The following is a 14,695-nucleotide window of genomic DNA, read 5'->3' as shown; positions in this document are numbered from 1 at the left end:
ATCGTAGCGTAAGTGGTTAAAATGCTCGATTATCTAGATGGAACATTTAATGAAAAAGCGTAGTTAAAGCTGTCTTATGAAGACCAAGAAAATGCACAGCAGATTTTAACTAGAGAAATAGTTTGCTTACAGGGTATAAAGTGCTGTCTATAAACAGACTAACATAAATTCATCAATATACTAAATATAGAACTTAACTACAAGTTGCATGACAGTCATAAAAGCAAATCCATGCTACATAAAATAGTGTTTATACTCCACTTATACTGAGTTTACTATTTCACAGTTACATCCCAATTTTGATCATGAAATTGTGAACGTACTACTTAAACAGAAGGTAGGAAATTACTGCCTTTTTTGTTTCAAAAAATTGTATTTTGATATGCGCAAGCTAAAATCATCCAGAACAGATGCATAACTCCTGTAAATGGCAAATCTGCGTCAAGTTGAATGTTAATCTTGAGCATTTTGAAATGTTTCCAAGAGATTAATCAAAATCCGATAACTAAAGGAATTTATGGGAATATCGTATTACACTTTATTTTAATTAATACAACACTTTACACTTCATTTTTAGAATACCAACAGTAAAAACGCCGCCAATTCAGTCTTTAAAAATCTGCAATACATAATTAAAACTTCGAAAATGCGGTTCAGGAATGTTGAACTAATGCTGCAACAAGTTTGAGGTTGAGGTAACAGAACTGATTTATGATCCAACTAAAACATTTTAGACGATAAAACATCAACTATAGCTGCAAGGACGGAGTAGAACAAGTCTGATCTTCAAAGACTAGACAGATAGCTCGCAGAGTTGACATAATAATTCAAAAGTTTTGTAACACACTAAACAAAAAATCTGTTTATTTACAAGTTGCATTATCATAAAATGCTTGATAATGAATAAATTAAATTCCAACTTTCAGATGGAAGGATTTTCCTATAAGCGGCAAAGAAAGCGTGATCTCAGAAGCTGGAAGCACATGGGAAGAAAAATAAAAAGTCCAGACTGCGCGAGAGGGGATGCACCGTTGCCAAAATCAGCAGTTGGTTTCGCAGGTGGTAAAGTCTGGTTTTGCTGGCTTTCATCCTCTGTTACATATGGGATAGATTCAACGATAGTGTCTTCCGTGCTGACAGACTGGACTGCTGTAGAATTTGTATTTTCCATTTCCGAATCTTTTACGAGAGCTTCTACTTCAGACGTAGCAAGAGATTCTTCTGTACTGGATACGTTGCTGGAAGTTTCATTTGTCTCTAGACCTGTAGTTAATTCTGGAATTGTTGTAGGAGAAGACGTCGGGAGTGTAGAAGAGTCCATCTCTTCTTGGGACATGACACCCTGCAAAAAATGTGCAAGTTCGATTACATATAATTATAGAAGACCAAAGTTTACTTATGACATGACTTATGATCAAGATATTTTCGCTCAGTTTATTCAGTATCGCGGAAAGCGCGTGGATGAAGCGCGATAAAAAGTCTGAAATGGAGACAAAATGCTGTGCCGTGATAACGACACAAATTATGATCGCAAATTAAAGGCGGGTAATGTACTATAACAAAGGCAAAAGTTTTGCATTCCTACACATAACGGTCCATTTTATTAAAACGTATAACGAGCAGCGATTAGAATGATGATCATAAAGCATCAAGAGGAAAAGAAGTAATTTATGTTCAATCTTAAACTTAAAGGCGTTAAACTGATTGGTTCCAACTCGGAACCTCCGTATCAGGCGAAAGGTGGGACTGCCGATTAAAAGGCCCCTTTTAGAGGTTATACCAATACACTTGCCTATGCCCCAGTCTTCCCGAGACAGACGTTTAAAATACCTCTTAAACCACCGAACTATCCACAAGGGGGGTCACCACTCTCCGAAGCATAGAAACGGTGTGACGAGCCTATGAAATTGAGATTTGTCTGATCGAATTCGCGACTGTCAGTACTCTGCTTACTCCATAATGAAAGCTCTAGTCTTAGGTTTTTATAACCCTGGTGCCGAAATTGCCAGAGTACAAGTCTCCAACAGAAAAATAAACGAGAGGGTGGAGGGTAAGTGTTTACCATCAGAATTAAAGGAGCGTTTTTCACACTTGTTTCAACATCTACTGGTACTGAAAGTTTTAAATTTCATCGATTTGCTGCACTGCAAATTAATGACTAAGGTATGGGATCAAAAATGATTTAAAATTCTTACAGTCACTAAATGGAAAGGCTCATGATTTCTGTTTGGTACGAGAGAAAAAAGCAAGAATAAAATGAGTTAAGTTGTAGAACTTCAGCGAATTCTTTAATTTTTTTTTACAGCTTATTTCATATTCTTTATTTCCAAACCAATCCGGAAGAATTAATGCGGTACTAAATATGCTTATAGCGCAATAAGCTATAAAATACATTTTTAATTACAAGCCATATCATCAGCATTATATTATGTTGAACTCTTGAAACAGATACCCAAACAAAGTTCATGATTTTAAATCAAAACAGAACTTTTATATTTTAATCTAAGGTAGGTTTTGCTAAAACTGGTTACGATTTCGGTAGAACTCGAAGAATTTAAATAAAAATGACGCCTGGCAGAATATTTTTGAAGTTGGTTGTTGGCCTAGAAAAAAAAAAGACGACGTACGTGACAAGTGCTTCTTACGCATTTAAAGAACAGCTGAAAAAAAGGAAAACATTTTCCTTATTACTTCCTTGTACGCAGTAAAAAGGAAGTATTGTAATCGCGAAAAGCTTCAGGCAGCATATTTCAACGAAAATATCCAATTTGACCGCTTTCGAATGCAATTTAACGATGTTTTTGCGCGATATCTGTACGTAAGGACAGAATAAAAGACTTCCTCCAAAAAACTAAAAAACTGCTTTAAAAATGAATGAATTCTGAAGAGAATTTTTCGTGGCGTCTGTACGAACGTATGTACGTACATAATTATCTCGCATAACTCAAAAACGAGTAGCCTCAGAACGTTGAAATTTTGTATACAAGACGTAGATGTGCACCTCGTATTTTGATTTTAAACGGCCGCGCCAAACTTATATAAACATATTTATATATATCCACTCCGTTACCCGGCTCAGTGATCTCAGTGTCTTTACTCTTATATGTTTGTAAATTGTACATTTTTTGCTTTAAAAATGATTAAATTATGTTTTTATCTTCCGGTTAAGGGTTTTATGCCTTTAGTAAATCTGTATGCAATATTTTTAGAATTATCAATAATTTTAAAATTGTTTAAGTGCCGCTAAGCCTTTTTTTTATGACGGCCATTGATTGTTTACATTTGAAACAGCAGACTAGTGGATTTGTTGCCAGTCTAAAGAAACTTAGCTTCGCATCAACAAAGATAACGCCTTTATTTATTATTGCCAATTAAACCATGCTTAATCCTTTATGGAATTTTTTCGAGGAAATAAGCGTTTAAGATTTACTTCGTAATTTTTAATATAGATATTTTGAGTTTATGTATTTTTGCCTTCTCGCGAAGTGAGAACTGAATTAACTGAATGAGAAATACTCAATCTTCTGTGAAAAACTTTCTTTTGTTTTGTTTGCTTAATTTCTTTTATACATCATTCTAGCTTTATTATAGTATTTGAAAAGAACATGTGGCAACGACTAGATAATTCTTTAAATAATATAAATTTTGTGCATTCAGAGTTATAATATGAACGAAATATGATACTGTTAAATGAACCTAGCGCCAGATTATCGCTATGGTAAAGAAAGTGAATTTTAAAGAATGCATTTATTCTATTGTGGTTTATGCGCTGTCGGCGAAGTAGGTTTAATTCAATCTAACAAGTTTAAATAAAATGCAAGAAAAAATGCGTACAATTTAATATTCCGTACAAGGAAGTCATGTGGTGTACACAGATTTTTTTTAAACTTGAAAGAAGTTGCATGTGTTCAGAAACTGACGAAACTTTGAAAGTCAACAATACTTCAAAATTTATACCAAGATTTACTACCGAGCAGAAAGTCCTGGCCCGTTTCGAAAGTGCATGCCATTTGAAAATGGTGCATTTGATTTGCTGAGGTAGGAACTTAAAAAGCATAACGGATTAATTATCTTAAGTATTGCTTTCATATGAGCAATATGAAATTAAGGACACGTTCTCGCAGTGCCATCTAAAATAGAATTCTTACGAAAATTTAGGGAAATAATAGCCATTGAGAACGGGCCTGCAATATCAGTTGCATTTCCTTTTACTAGTTATCTGAAATGGGAATAGAAATTTGTTGTGAAAGGATTGTTTTTATATGCAATTAACGACGATTATTTGAGACGAAATACAAGATTACAAGGCATTTATGTTGATACGAATATCAAAAACTCCGATATTAGAACAAGTATCGAATGTTTTTCGCAAGGATCACAAGCGACAATTCTCTGCAAAGATTTGTTCAGGCTATTTTTAGCGAGGAAACATTTGTCAACCAATGTAGACAGTGGTAAATATTTTTTCACCAAGAAATCTTTTAAACTAGTTATTCGTTAACAGATTGCCTCGCGTTTGACGTTAAGTAGATTCATATTCAAATAACCGAAACATTAACACTTTGTGAGCAAAGAACATTTGATTTAACAGTGAACCAACAGGCAACGACGCCTATATCTGTCTCAGGGAATTGTTTGGCATTTGCCGTCAAGAAAAAGATAGCAATTGTACGACTAGTTGCACAATATTCTGACTTATACTATGATAATGTTCAAAGTTGGAAGAAGGCAAGTTTATACAATTCGGCGCAACATATTGAAATTTGTACGTACGATAAGTTTTCAATATCGAAGATAGGAAAGATATTTAATTTAGAACACAAATTTAACCGCTTAGAAAACGAAACTTCCAAATAAACTGCTGGCTAATAACAAAATGCAACTTCACATAATATGCTTGTGAACCGATATGCCGAAACTAGTTGATCTATGGTTTATAAACAAGCCAAATATTTACTTAAAAGTGAAGAATGGCAACACTGCTCGAAATAACTATTTTCGCCAGAGTGTTACCATTCTGGCAAAATATTGTATTTGTAAAGATTTCTATCCTTCAGTTTTAAATCAACGAACCCAACTATTTAAAAACAATGTGTTGGCCACTACCAAAAATAAGATTTTCTATGCGCTAACGTGTTGCCATTCAGTAAAGAGTAAGGTTATTTAATGTTAAGAATTTATCTGTTAAGAAACTAAGCGATTTAAAAATAAACTCTTCTTAGAATGTTTTGTCTACTTAATCCGATTTAAATAAATTGCATTTAAATCTTGAGATGTCTAGAAATATTTATGAAATTACAAACGTGAAAAGGAATATAATTTTAATTATTTTAGCCAGCCGGTAGCATAAGTGGTTAGTTTTGTAAATAGTTATAAATTCACAAATTTCTCGTAATGTTGTAAATGTTAAGGCCATAGTAAATATATTTGATATAATTAACTTCCAATCAATAGAACCATGGATTGACTGTGCCATGTCCAAGGTGTTTACCGAGGAATAATGAATATATTAACGAACAATGTAAAAATTGGTACAGAAAGTGCAAGAGAGAAGCTTAAAATGTGCAGAATAATAGCAACAGTGGCACATGTTATTAACCGAGAGTTTATCGACAGCAGTACGTAATTTAATTGCACATAATTCTGAGCATAAAATACAGTTATTCATTAAAACAAAATTTGCCGTTTTGTAAAATATCAAGTGTACGTTCAGATTTTCCATGAATTTCTTTCAAAATAAAAGAATATACTCCGTTTTGAATGTTTATTTACTTTTCGTAACCTAACTATCTTAAATTGCTTGAAAATCGTTAAATTTTATATAGTTGTTCTTTTCTTTTGCGAGTTTTCTTAACTGTACTCGGACTGAGCGGGATTTTAGGCTAAGAGTTGATATCGTTATTAAATCAAATAATCGAGAGTTAACTATAAGACTAATGCATCATAGAAGTAGTTTAAATTTCTGGATTGTTTTTGAACCGTTTCGTATTTGGAAGTGCACATACAGCAACAACGCTTAGAAATTTAAATCACTTTGAAAAATGTTGAACGTTAAAAACATGCAGAAAGCTTAACTTTTACAAGAAAATATTTTGGCAAAGAATTCCAATACATTTTTATATTATTTCAATGAATAATTTAACAGCAAACAAATTAAACAGTTCAAGAATAAATTCAAGATAATGATAAAATAGACCAACAGCTTTTGTTTTTCCGATGTAATTTCTTTTAAACTAACATTGTTCTATTTATGCTTACCGGGAGCAAATAACAGCAAAAAGGTATGTCTTTCGAAGACACAGGGTGTGGGCAGCGATAATGTTTGATCATAGCAAAGCACGCTAGGGTTATCTGCCTTAGAAAAGGGATTTTTTCGTGGAAGACTTTCTAATAGAAACAGACTCGTAGTCGCGTTAAGTATGGGGAAATAATCAAGGGCTATGCAGCTAGCCCGTTTGCCCTAAATCATACTTCGGTTGAACTACCAGTGGTCAGCGACTTTACAGCTCGACTGCTGGTAGGCCCATTGGGGGAATTCTTGTTACCAAGTATTTTAAGATTTGTATAATAAACTTCAACCAAAATTTTAAGACTAGTTTAGATAGCATTAACAAGTTCAGATCAAGGCACATGAATTTGCTCGATAAGTTACTTTTACTGGGCAAAAACGAAGACTTTATTGGAGCAATGTCTACGAAGATCACATTTCGGAAAAGATTTTTTAAACGATCGATTTAAAGAAATGTTTAGCACTGGGCTGAATTCGTGAAAATATGTCAATAACTCTTCTGCTTACACCACAAAAACAGCTTAGAGTTAGTCTTAAAAAGCTGCTAGTAATGGATTAAAATAAGCATTTGCTTCACTTCCTTTTAGGAAGAACTGTAATCACGAAAAATTTATTACGATTTCAACAGAAAGTCCATTTTGACCGTATCACCGTCCATGCTTTGCGCGTCACCTGTACCTGCGGACAGAATAAAGAACAATTCCGAAATGAACTTAAGATTCTTGTGCACCTCTTTTATTACTGTAATCGGCAGTACCAAACGTGTATATATACCCATCTCCCTTACTCGGTTCAAAAGTCCTTATCTCGGACTTATTTTCGCAAACATTGGTCGTAATAGTATTTCCAATTACACAAGTTTCAAATTGTGAAAATATTCATGTTTCGACAAAGTCATTAAGAAATTAATTTTCGACCAATGACAAAATTAACTTAACCCTTAGAATACTACGGCCATAAGTCCCACTAAAAGTTTAACTACTGCTGGGTTAAAAAGTACTTAGAATCTTAAATCTTGGGATCATCTTTCAATAGTTGGAAAATCCCAGAAAGCTCCGTGCTCGTTGTGCACAAATGAACATAAAGAACAAACACGAGTTGGCCAATGTGTAATGTTGGGTTATGCAAAGCATGCTTTATCCTGTACCATACGACGTAAATCTATTTCGTATAATAAAGTTCTCCAGAATGGTGCTTATAGCAAGTCTATCGCTACGTGTGAGACATGTATCCTACCATTAACTACGGCTGGGACATTTGTCCCATCCTTGGGTTTGAAAACAGTTTGTCAAAAAATCTCAAATTTATGTTATTTACGACATTTTGTTCACTTAACTAAGAAAACAGTATTTTTTTAATTAGTCAAAGGTTAATGACCTGTTTCTGTACTTTTATTTTTCCATAATGTACAAGACATAAGGGAGCGTTCGACAAAACATTGACCAGGATATTTAACTTCGAAATTTGCAATGTATATCTCTTTCAATTTGTCTTGAGGGTTAAGTTATTTAGAATAATTCGAGGAATTAAAGTTAACGATGTAAAGAAAAACTTGTGTATAATTTAATAGGCCGTACTAGAAGTCATATGATAAGATTTTTAAACAGCTAGAGACTATCAAGCTTCAATCAAACGCAGTTCAAAATGGAGACAACGTTACAATTTTTACGTTGCTCAGAAAAACAAATTCTAGTCAGAAGCTTAGATGGTGTGTGGTGTATTTAATTATGGCAAAGCACACTAGGGCTATCTGCCTAAGGGGAGGGATGCCTTCGTGGAGGACTTTCTAAGGGAAACTGGCTCGTATACACGTTACACATGGGGAAAACCACGAAAACACCCATGCAGCCAGCCCGTTCGCGGGATTCGAACCTCGGACCGAACTACCAGTGTTCAGCGACTTTACCGCTCGGCCGATGGTGGGCCCCAGAAGCTTAGAAGTCAGTAAAGTATGAACTCGTATGCTTGTGTGCATTCAACATTATCTATGGTAAACAGAGATCTAAGGTCACTTTGCCGTTTCATAGGGCTAATATCAAACAACTGCTTACTCAAACGTACGATTTTGTAAAAACAGTACAGTTTAATGTTCATCTATGATATATTTACAAATTAATTTAAATATTTCACTTTTGAAATCTGTATCAAGATTGCTCTCGTTTAGAAAATTGACACATTAGTCCCATTTAGTTAGGTTAGTTTCCTGGTACTAACCTTAAAATTTCCTATACGACTGACATAAAATACGAGTTGTTTAACAATTTTTACGCTGTAATTCACATGAACTGTATCGCTGAAACACTATTAATAATCGTACACTAAGAAAAATTTAGCATTTTGTTCTAAAGAAAACTTCAGAAATCCTAGGAGATTTATCACAACAGGACTTGTAGTTATTAGTATCAAGTTTACGTTGCAATGCAGTGAAACTTACGATTTGAAATAATCAGTACCTTCGTTATTTAAAGAAAAATGTATATTCTGAAGATGGTACTTCAAAAGTAAATATATTTTGTTTCCAATCGCCCTTCAGATATATTTGTGGGATGCTATCTTTCACGACCGACAGATGGCGCTGCAGGCTGACAAATCTGAGAAAAGCGCAAACTGGGCCTCCATGATAAAGGTGCAAGACGTTAAAAGATGTGTACGATGTTGTCGAGATTAAAACTTACTTTGTTGAGGCAATTTTCCTGTAAATATTCACATTTTTTTAATCCATTTTCATAGTGCGCAAAAACCGTTGATAATCTGTATTAAATGTTCAATTTAAAGTTAACTGAACTACGGTATCTATTCTTTTCTACACGAATTAAGTTTTCAGACGTCAAAGATAAGATCTCCAAAAGTAGGTTAAAAGGAAAATTATCAGTACTGATTTTTTTTTACAAGTCCAAAAGTCGCAGCTGTTTATTCCAAAAATTAGCTCCTCACTGTAGCCTTGAAAAATGAGATGCTTGTAGCGAACCACCGCAGCAAAATTTCAAAACCGAAATTGAATTTTCGCATGTACCTACAGCAATATTCTCTTAATTTCAGGAGAATAAAAAAGAACGAGTCTTCAGCATCCTGATCTGATGCTTTACCTTGCTTTTGAAAAACTCAATTTAAAAACAGACTTGGGAAAACAGGCCACACAGCCTGTTGTGTAGGCGCGTGTTTGATATCGCAGTTTTACAATCGAACTGCTTGGCAATAATGTCGTCAAAACTACATTAAAATACTTCCGCATTATCCTACACGTTAGATATTTAAAAATTTTGGTGGGCAATTTGATAATTTTATTTATAAAAACCGCGCTGAGTAATAAACAGCTGCACTCGGCTTCGCGTGATAAGTACCTGTCGGCGATACTACCGTTATTCAAGAACCTTGAATTTACGATTTTATTTTTTAAAATGAATTTGAATCGCATTAGGAGTATGGAAATAAGGACCCAGAAATGAATGCGAAATTACTTCCGCTTTGAAATGCTAGAGCATACTGTATGAAAATTGTGAAGCTATATTGAATGTTGATTCCTTTCGGTTTGTTTAAAAAAACTAGAAATAACATTGAAGTACAAAAGGTTGCATTTAATCTTTCAGGCTGTAGTTAGTTACTTCTAGTGAACATGCCATATATAATCAGTTATTCATAGATTGGACACTTAAATAATTTTCTTAAAATATTAGAATTTATCAGTACTTTCACTGAAAATAAGAAGCAGTGTTAATCAGACACCGCTGCCACATTTGGAATACAAATAACGGGAGATTCTCAGGTCATCGCGTGACGAGTCTTTAAACTAATTTTTAAAGGGAAATAATTAGAGCTATTGAACTATTTTTAATACGGTTTAATATGAAGTGTTTAACTTAAAACAAATTAAATATAAAACTACGGTTTCAGGTTAATTAATCAACATGCTTTTTTAACATATTGGGAAAATGTGCATCAATCGTAACGATAAGAGTTGGTACTGTAGATATACCATTTAAAAATTTAAAGCGAAATTAACTAAATATTGTCCTATTGAACCCAAGGAAGTCTTCATAAAATGCTCTACGAATGTAATGTAACGAAACATTTCAAATGGAATGAAAAGTAGATTGCAAAATAACTTTAAAAAAGGGGGATTTTGTATTAAGTTTCATTAACACATGGCAGTTTTGAGTTGGCATTTCAGAATTTATAATTAAAATATTCTTCATAGCATTTCCTTTGAAAATCCTCAACATTTCGCTTTGATTTGGTTATTTGAATATCGCAAACCACATGAAGGCAACTACCTAAAAGGAGATTGGCCTTCCTGAAGGAAATTGGCTCATATTCGCTTTACACATGGAGGATCCACGAAAACCAATCACGTTACCATTGCGCTCGCGTGGGTTCGAGCCAGAGTCAAATTGCTAATATTCGGAGAACTGTCACACTTCTGAAAACTGAAAGATTCAATCTAAATTTATATATAAAACCAAGATTGAGATTTATCGCGAAACGTGACGAAGAAACTGGATTATCGATTTTACGAAGGGTTGGTAGTTCTGCACATAAGCTCAAAAACAGAACAGGCCTTTAGATAACATGGGGGTTCCCGGAATTCCATAGTGGATTGTTTTGGGATTAAGTACCGCCAAGTTAGAGTTCGCGAAGATATCGTAAATCTCAGCTTTGTGGTCAGAAAATCAAAGTATCAAGTCAAAACTTGGTAGTTCGTTTGAGAATATTTATGGCTGCTTCCTTAACGAATACAATTTTCAAAAAATTCACTCTACTCTATGTAAATGGTTTAAGTTTCATTTGCAAAGATATATAGATGTGATTGACGATTTTTAATTCAGGCATGTAGTGAAAAGACATTTAGCAAATAACGGCAAATACAGATTTATTAAACTGTATTACAGAACAGGCCTAAGTTATTTAACTCCTCTATCAAATTGCTGGAAAACTTCTGCTTTAAGAAAGTTTTTAAAAAGCCAAGACGCAAGAGTTGCCATGAAAAATAGGATATTATATTTGTATTTAAATTTTAAAAAGGTTAAAATCTCGGATGTCAGTGTATGGATCTATAATGCAAGATCTTTTCCTAAATTTGACTCCACTGAAGAATTCTTTTTGAAACCTTAACGCTAGCATGTAAATAAAGATAAAAAGTATAAAACCTCTACATACTAGTAAATTCTACACTAAATAAAGCATTTCCCATTTTACAATACTGCATAAACATTTCAATTAAAAGCGTTAAAAGTTTCTAACTAGAAAATGAATTTACTATCGGAGGAACAGCGATAGGTACGACTTCAAGAGTTTGCTAATGGCAATAATTGGCAACAGGTCTACGGTGAATTTACCAATTGAAATTATAAACATTTTTTAGAAGATGAAGACAGCCATTGTGAATTCCATTAAATTTTAAAGACCAGAGCAACCTTTCTCAGACTCTACTCTTGATAGGTTATGTTATTCGACTATGGTAAAGCCTACGAAGGCTATCTGTTTAAGAGAAGGGATAATTTTAAGTATCTCAAATTAAACTGGCTCGTATTCATGTTAGAGGTGGGGAAATCATAAACCAGCTACACAGTCAAATCGTTCGCCTGGTTTTGAACCCAGGTCGAACTACCAGTTTTCTGCGATCATAAACTTGTAGGTCAGTGCCTAGTGTTGGCTATGAATATTTCTTGCCAAACTTCAAGCTATTTTTCAGTCGAAAGTTGTCTCACGGTTGCATGTCTGAGAAACGTTGATCTGGAATTTCAAATTTTCAAATTCTGAAGCAATTTATATAAAATGTATAAACGTGAAAACAGATGGCTTACCTGGATTACGAGTACTAGGAACAAGTAGAGAACACCCATTTTATCTGAAAAATAAAAAAGGCAAGGTAGTTCAAATTTGTCTTGCAAGATGCAATATCATAAAAATAATGCAGAAAATAACGTACAAGAGTCATTTATTTTACAACGATTAATTTCAAGGTATACTATTACTTGTAATTTATTGTCAATCAAGTCAACAATTAAGTTTTAATAGAAAACTTACTAGTTTCGTTTCCCAGCAGGGTTAGATTTTGGCGTCACGCCTTCTCACTTTTACATGCACCTACACCATTAAGATCCGGTTTTATCGTAATTAAAATGGTTCCAAGGTTTACTTCCTGACTTGCTAAGCTGTATCAATCTTGTTTAACAACCGATTCGAACTCGGGCTGTACAGTATTTCGGAAAACACATTTCGCTCGTTCAGTATTTATTCTACCACAATTTTTAATAACTCGCTATAGCAAGAGTAAAGACTTTAAAGAAATTCAATTTCTTCCGTACTGCGCTCAAGGTAAACACGAATTCCCAACAAGAATGTTATTAAGTGAATGACGTTAAGAGCTGTAAAAGAATATCCTATTGCACTTTTACACACTGCGAATCGGGATTAATTACGCATTAAGATCTCGGGGATAAAATTAACATATTTTAAACGATATGCTATTTCAGGGTCATAATTTTTTTTTTAAGACAGACAATTTCAAATGAAGTTCCAAAAGTACGTTTAACAACTTCAGAGTTTCATTATTTATGGAGAATATGTGCATTAATACAAACATATTTAAATAACTAATTTATTACTTAAATGTAGTGAACTGTTAAATATATAATCAACGTTTCATTTCACACGAGTTTGGTTACGATTAATTATCTTCCTACTATGAATTTAATGGTTAGTATACTTATTAGTTATGACTAAATACTATTGAAAAAGGGGCTTAATATGCAGATTTCAAATCGTACCAAACCTAGCAAGATTTCACAATGAAGAACGATTTGCTTTTCAAATCGAAAGTACATAAAGTAGATGCGATAAATTAGATTAATCTTTAAATGATCTGAATATTCACGTGTCTGAATAAACAGAAATATGGCTTTATTCCTCGGCTCAAAGCATCCGTTACAGTTCTTAATCTCATTAGTTTCGGATTAAGACAGTACAGAAGAATCCATTTAAGTCCAGGTTTCTCTTTCAGTGTACAGCTGTTTAGAACCAACGCTTAATACAGCGATTCACAATGGAACAACTAAACCTATTTTGATATTAAATTGAATTTCCCTCTATATTATTAGCATTATCAAGAAAAATCAAGCTTGATTATAAGTACTAGAAGTTTTTTTTTTTTACTATTCATCATGATTATCTTATAAATACTCTAAAGTAACAACTAAAAGGTGAGATTTCCCTATTAAGATCAGTAAGAAGAAACTCGTATCGCAAAAGAATTAAAATTTTCACAACAATAATTGCATATATCCGAGTACAAGAACTTAATTTTGACCGGAAAAAAAATATTTCAAATAGAAAAATACTATTGGCATCTAGAAGTTTAGATTAGTAAGAACGCAAACATTTTTAAAGGACATTTTTTCAAAATTAAGTTAAGCATTTAAGTGTTATCTTTAATAAAGTTGACAGTTTTCCCAGACTTTGCATTGTAAGACTTCAGAGTATTAAAATTACGTCCTAAAGTGATTTGTAAAAAATCCAAATCCCATTGCTACTGAAGTAGCATTTTACTAAACCAGCTACAAGCACGGATACTTTAGAAATGCAAAATATTCCACTGAAAGCTACATAAAATTTAGCGTTAGTAAGCCTTTATCATAGAAAGGTGTTTACAGTTTGAAAACTGCATTAGGGATTTTGAAGAGTTTCACTTCCGTATTAGTTTCGAAAACTTCACAACAACTGTTTAAGAAATAGTAATTACTTCGTAGCTCGAAATATTTTTGCAAAATATTCGCAGCTGTTCTAGCCATGTGCACTGTCAAGTAAGCTAACAGAACTCCGACATTATTTCAGGCTTAGTCACCATACATTTAATATTATAAAGTAAAGGAATTCAGACAATAATATAAAATTTGGAATCTTACCAGCCGCCATGACTGTTAGCCGGTATACAAACTAAAGCTTAATAACGGGAAGAACATAATATGTAGAATAAAAAAAAAGGAAACATTAAGAAAATAAAACCAGTTACCTTTACGCAAACTGGCAGACGCAACAAGTTGTAGGTTTGAAAAGCGGAAGGGGTAAAAAACAGCGTGTTATCCAAGGAGACACTTGGGGCAATGGAGGAATGGCAACCTTGGCGTTAGATTTATACCGGCTGGCGCAGTTTCACTTCATTTACATACAGTGGAAAGCGCGAAATGTCTGCAGCGATACAGTTCTCTTTTTCACTGGCGCTTTTACTTCAGTTTCCTAAGTTTTTCTTTTTATCCTAGAACGCATATTGAAATCTCATTTCGCTTCTTTTGATCGGAAGAGAAGAATTACTTTGAGAGTATATTATGGCAATAGCGTTCTACAGAAATTCTTTTTTCGTGTAAAGCTATATATTAAAGGTCTTTCTCTTTTATACGTTTAAATTCGCAA

General features: G+C 33.6%; 1 protein-coding gene across 2 annotated transcripts; it reads right to left on the bottom strand.

The window, feature by feature from the left end:
- Nucleotides 1-514: 514 nt before the first annotated feature.
- Nucleotides 515-14,411, bottom strand: LOC118194944 (uncharacterized). Of its 2 annotated transcripts, none has more exons than XM_035366163.2 (3): nt 14,298-14,411; nt 12,091-12,134; nt 515-1,342 (listed from the first exon to the last, which is right to left on the bottom strand). In XM_035366163.2, the coding sequence occupies exons 2-3, from the start codon at nt 12,127-12,129 to the stop codon at nt 941-943; spliced, it is 441 nt and encodes a 146-aa protein (XP_035222054.1). In that variant the 5' UTR covers nt 12,130-12,134; nt 14,298-14,411; the 3' UTR covers nt 515-940. The 2 variants fall into 2 exon arrangements, with proteins under 2 accessions (XP_035222054.1, XP_035222053.1); XM_035366162.1 differs by lacking the exon at nt 14,298-14,411 and adding an exon at nt 14,191-14,215.
- Between the last annotated feature and the right edge of the window lie 284 nt (nt 14,412-14,695).

Source organism: Stegodyphus dumicola, chromosome 7 (assembly GCF_044657685.1).
Source record: "Stegodyphus dumicola isolate Sdum_Otavi_A_Nest chromosome 7, ASM4465768v1".
In the NCBI taxonomy this organism is placed as follows: domain Eukaryota; kingdom Metazoa; phylum Arthropoda; class Arachnida; order Araneae; family Eresidae; genus Stegodyphus; species Stegodyphus dumicola.
This window is presented reverse-complemented; position numbering and strand designations above follow the sequence as displayed.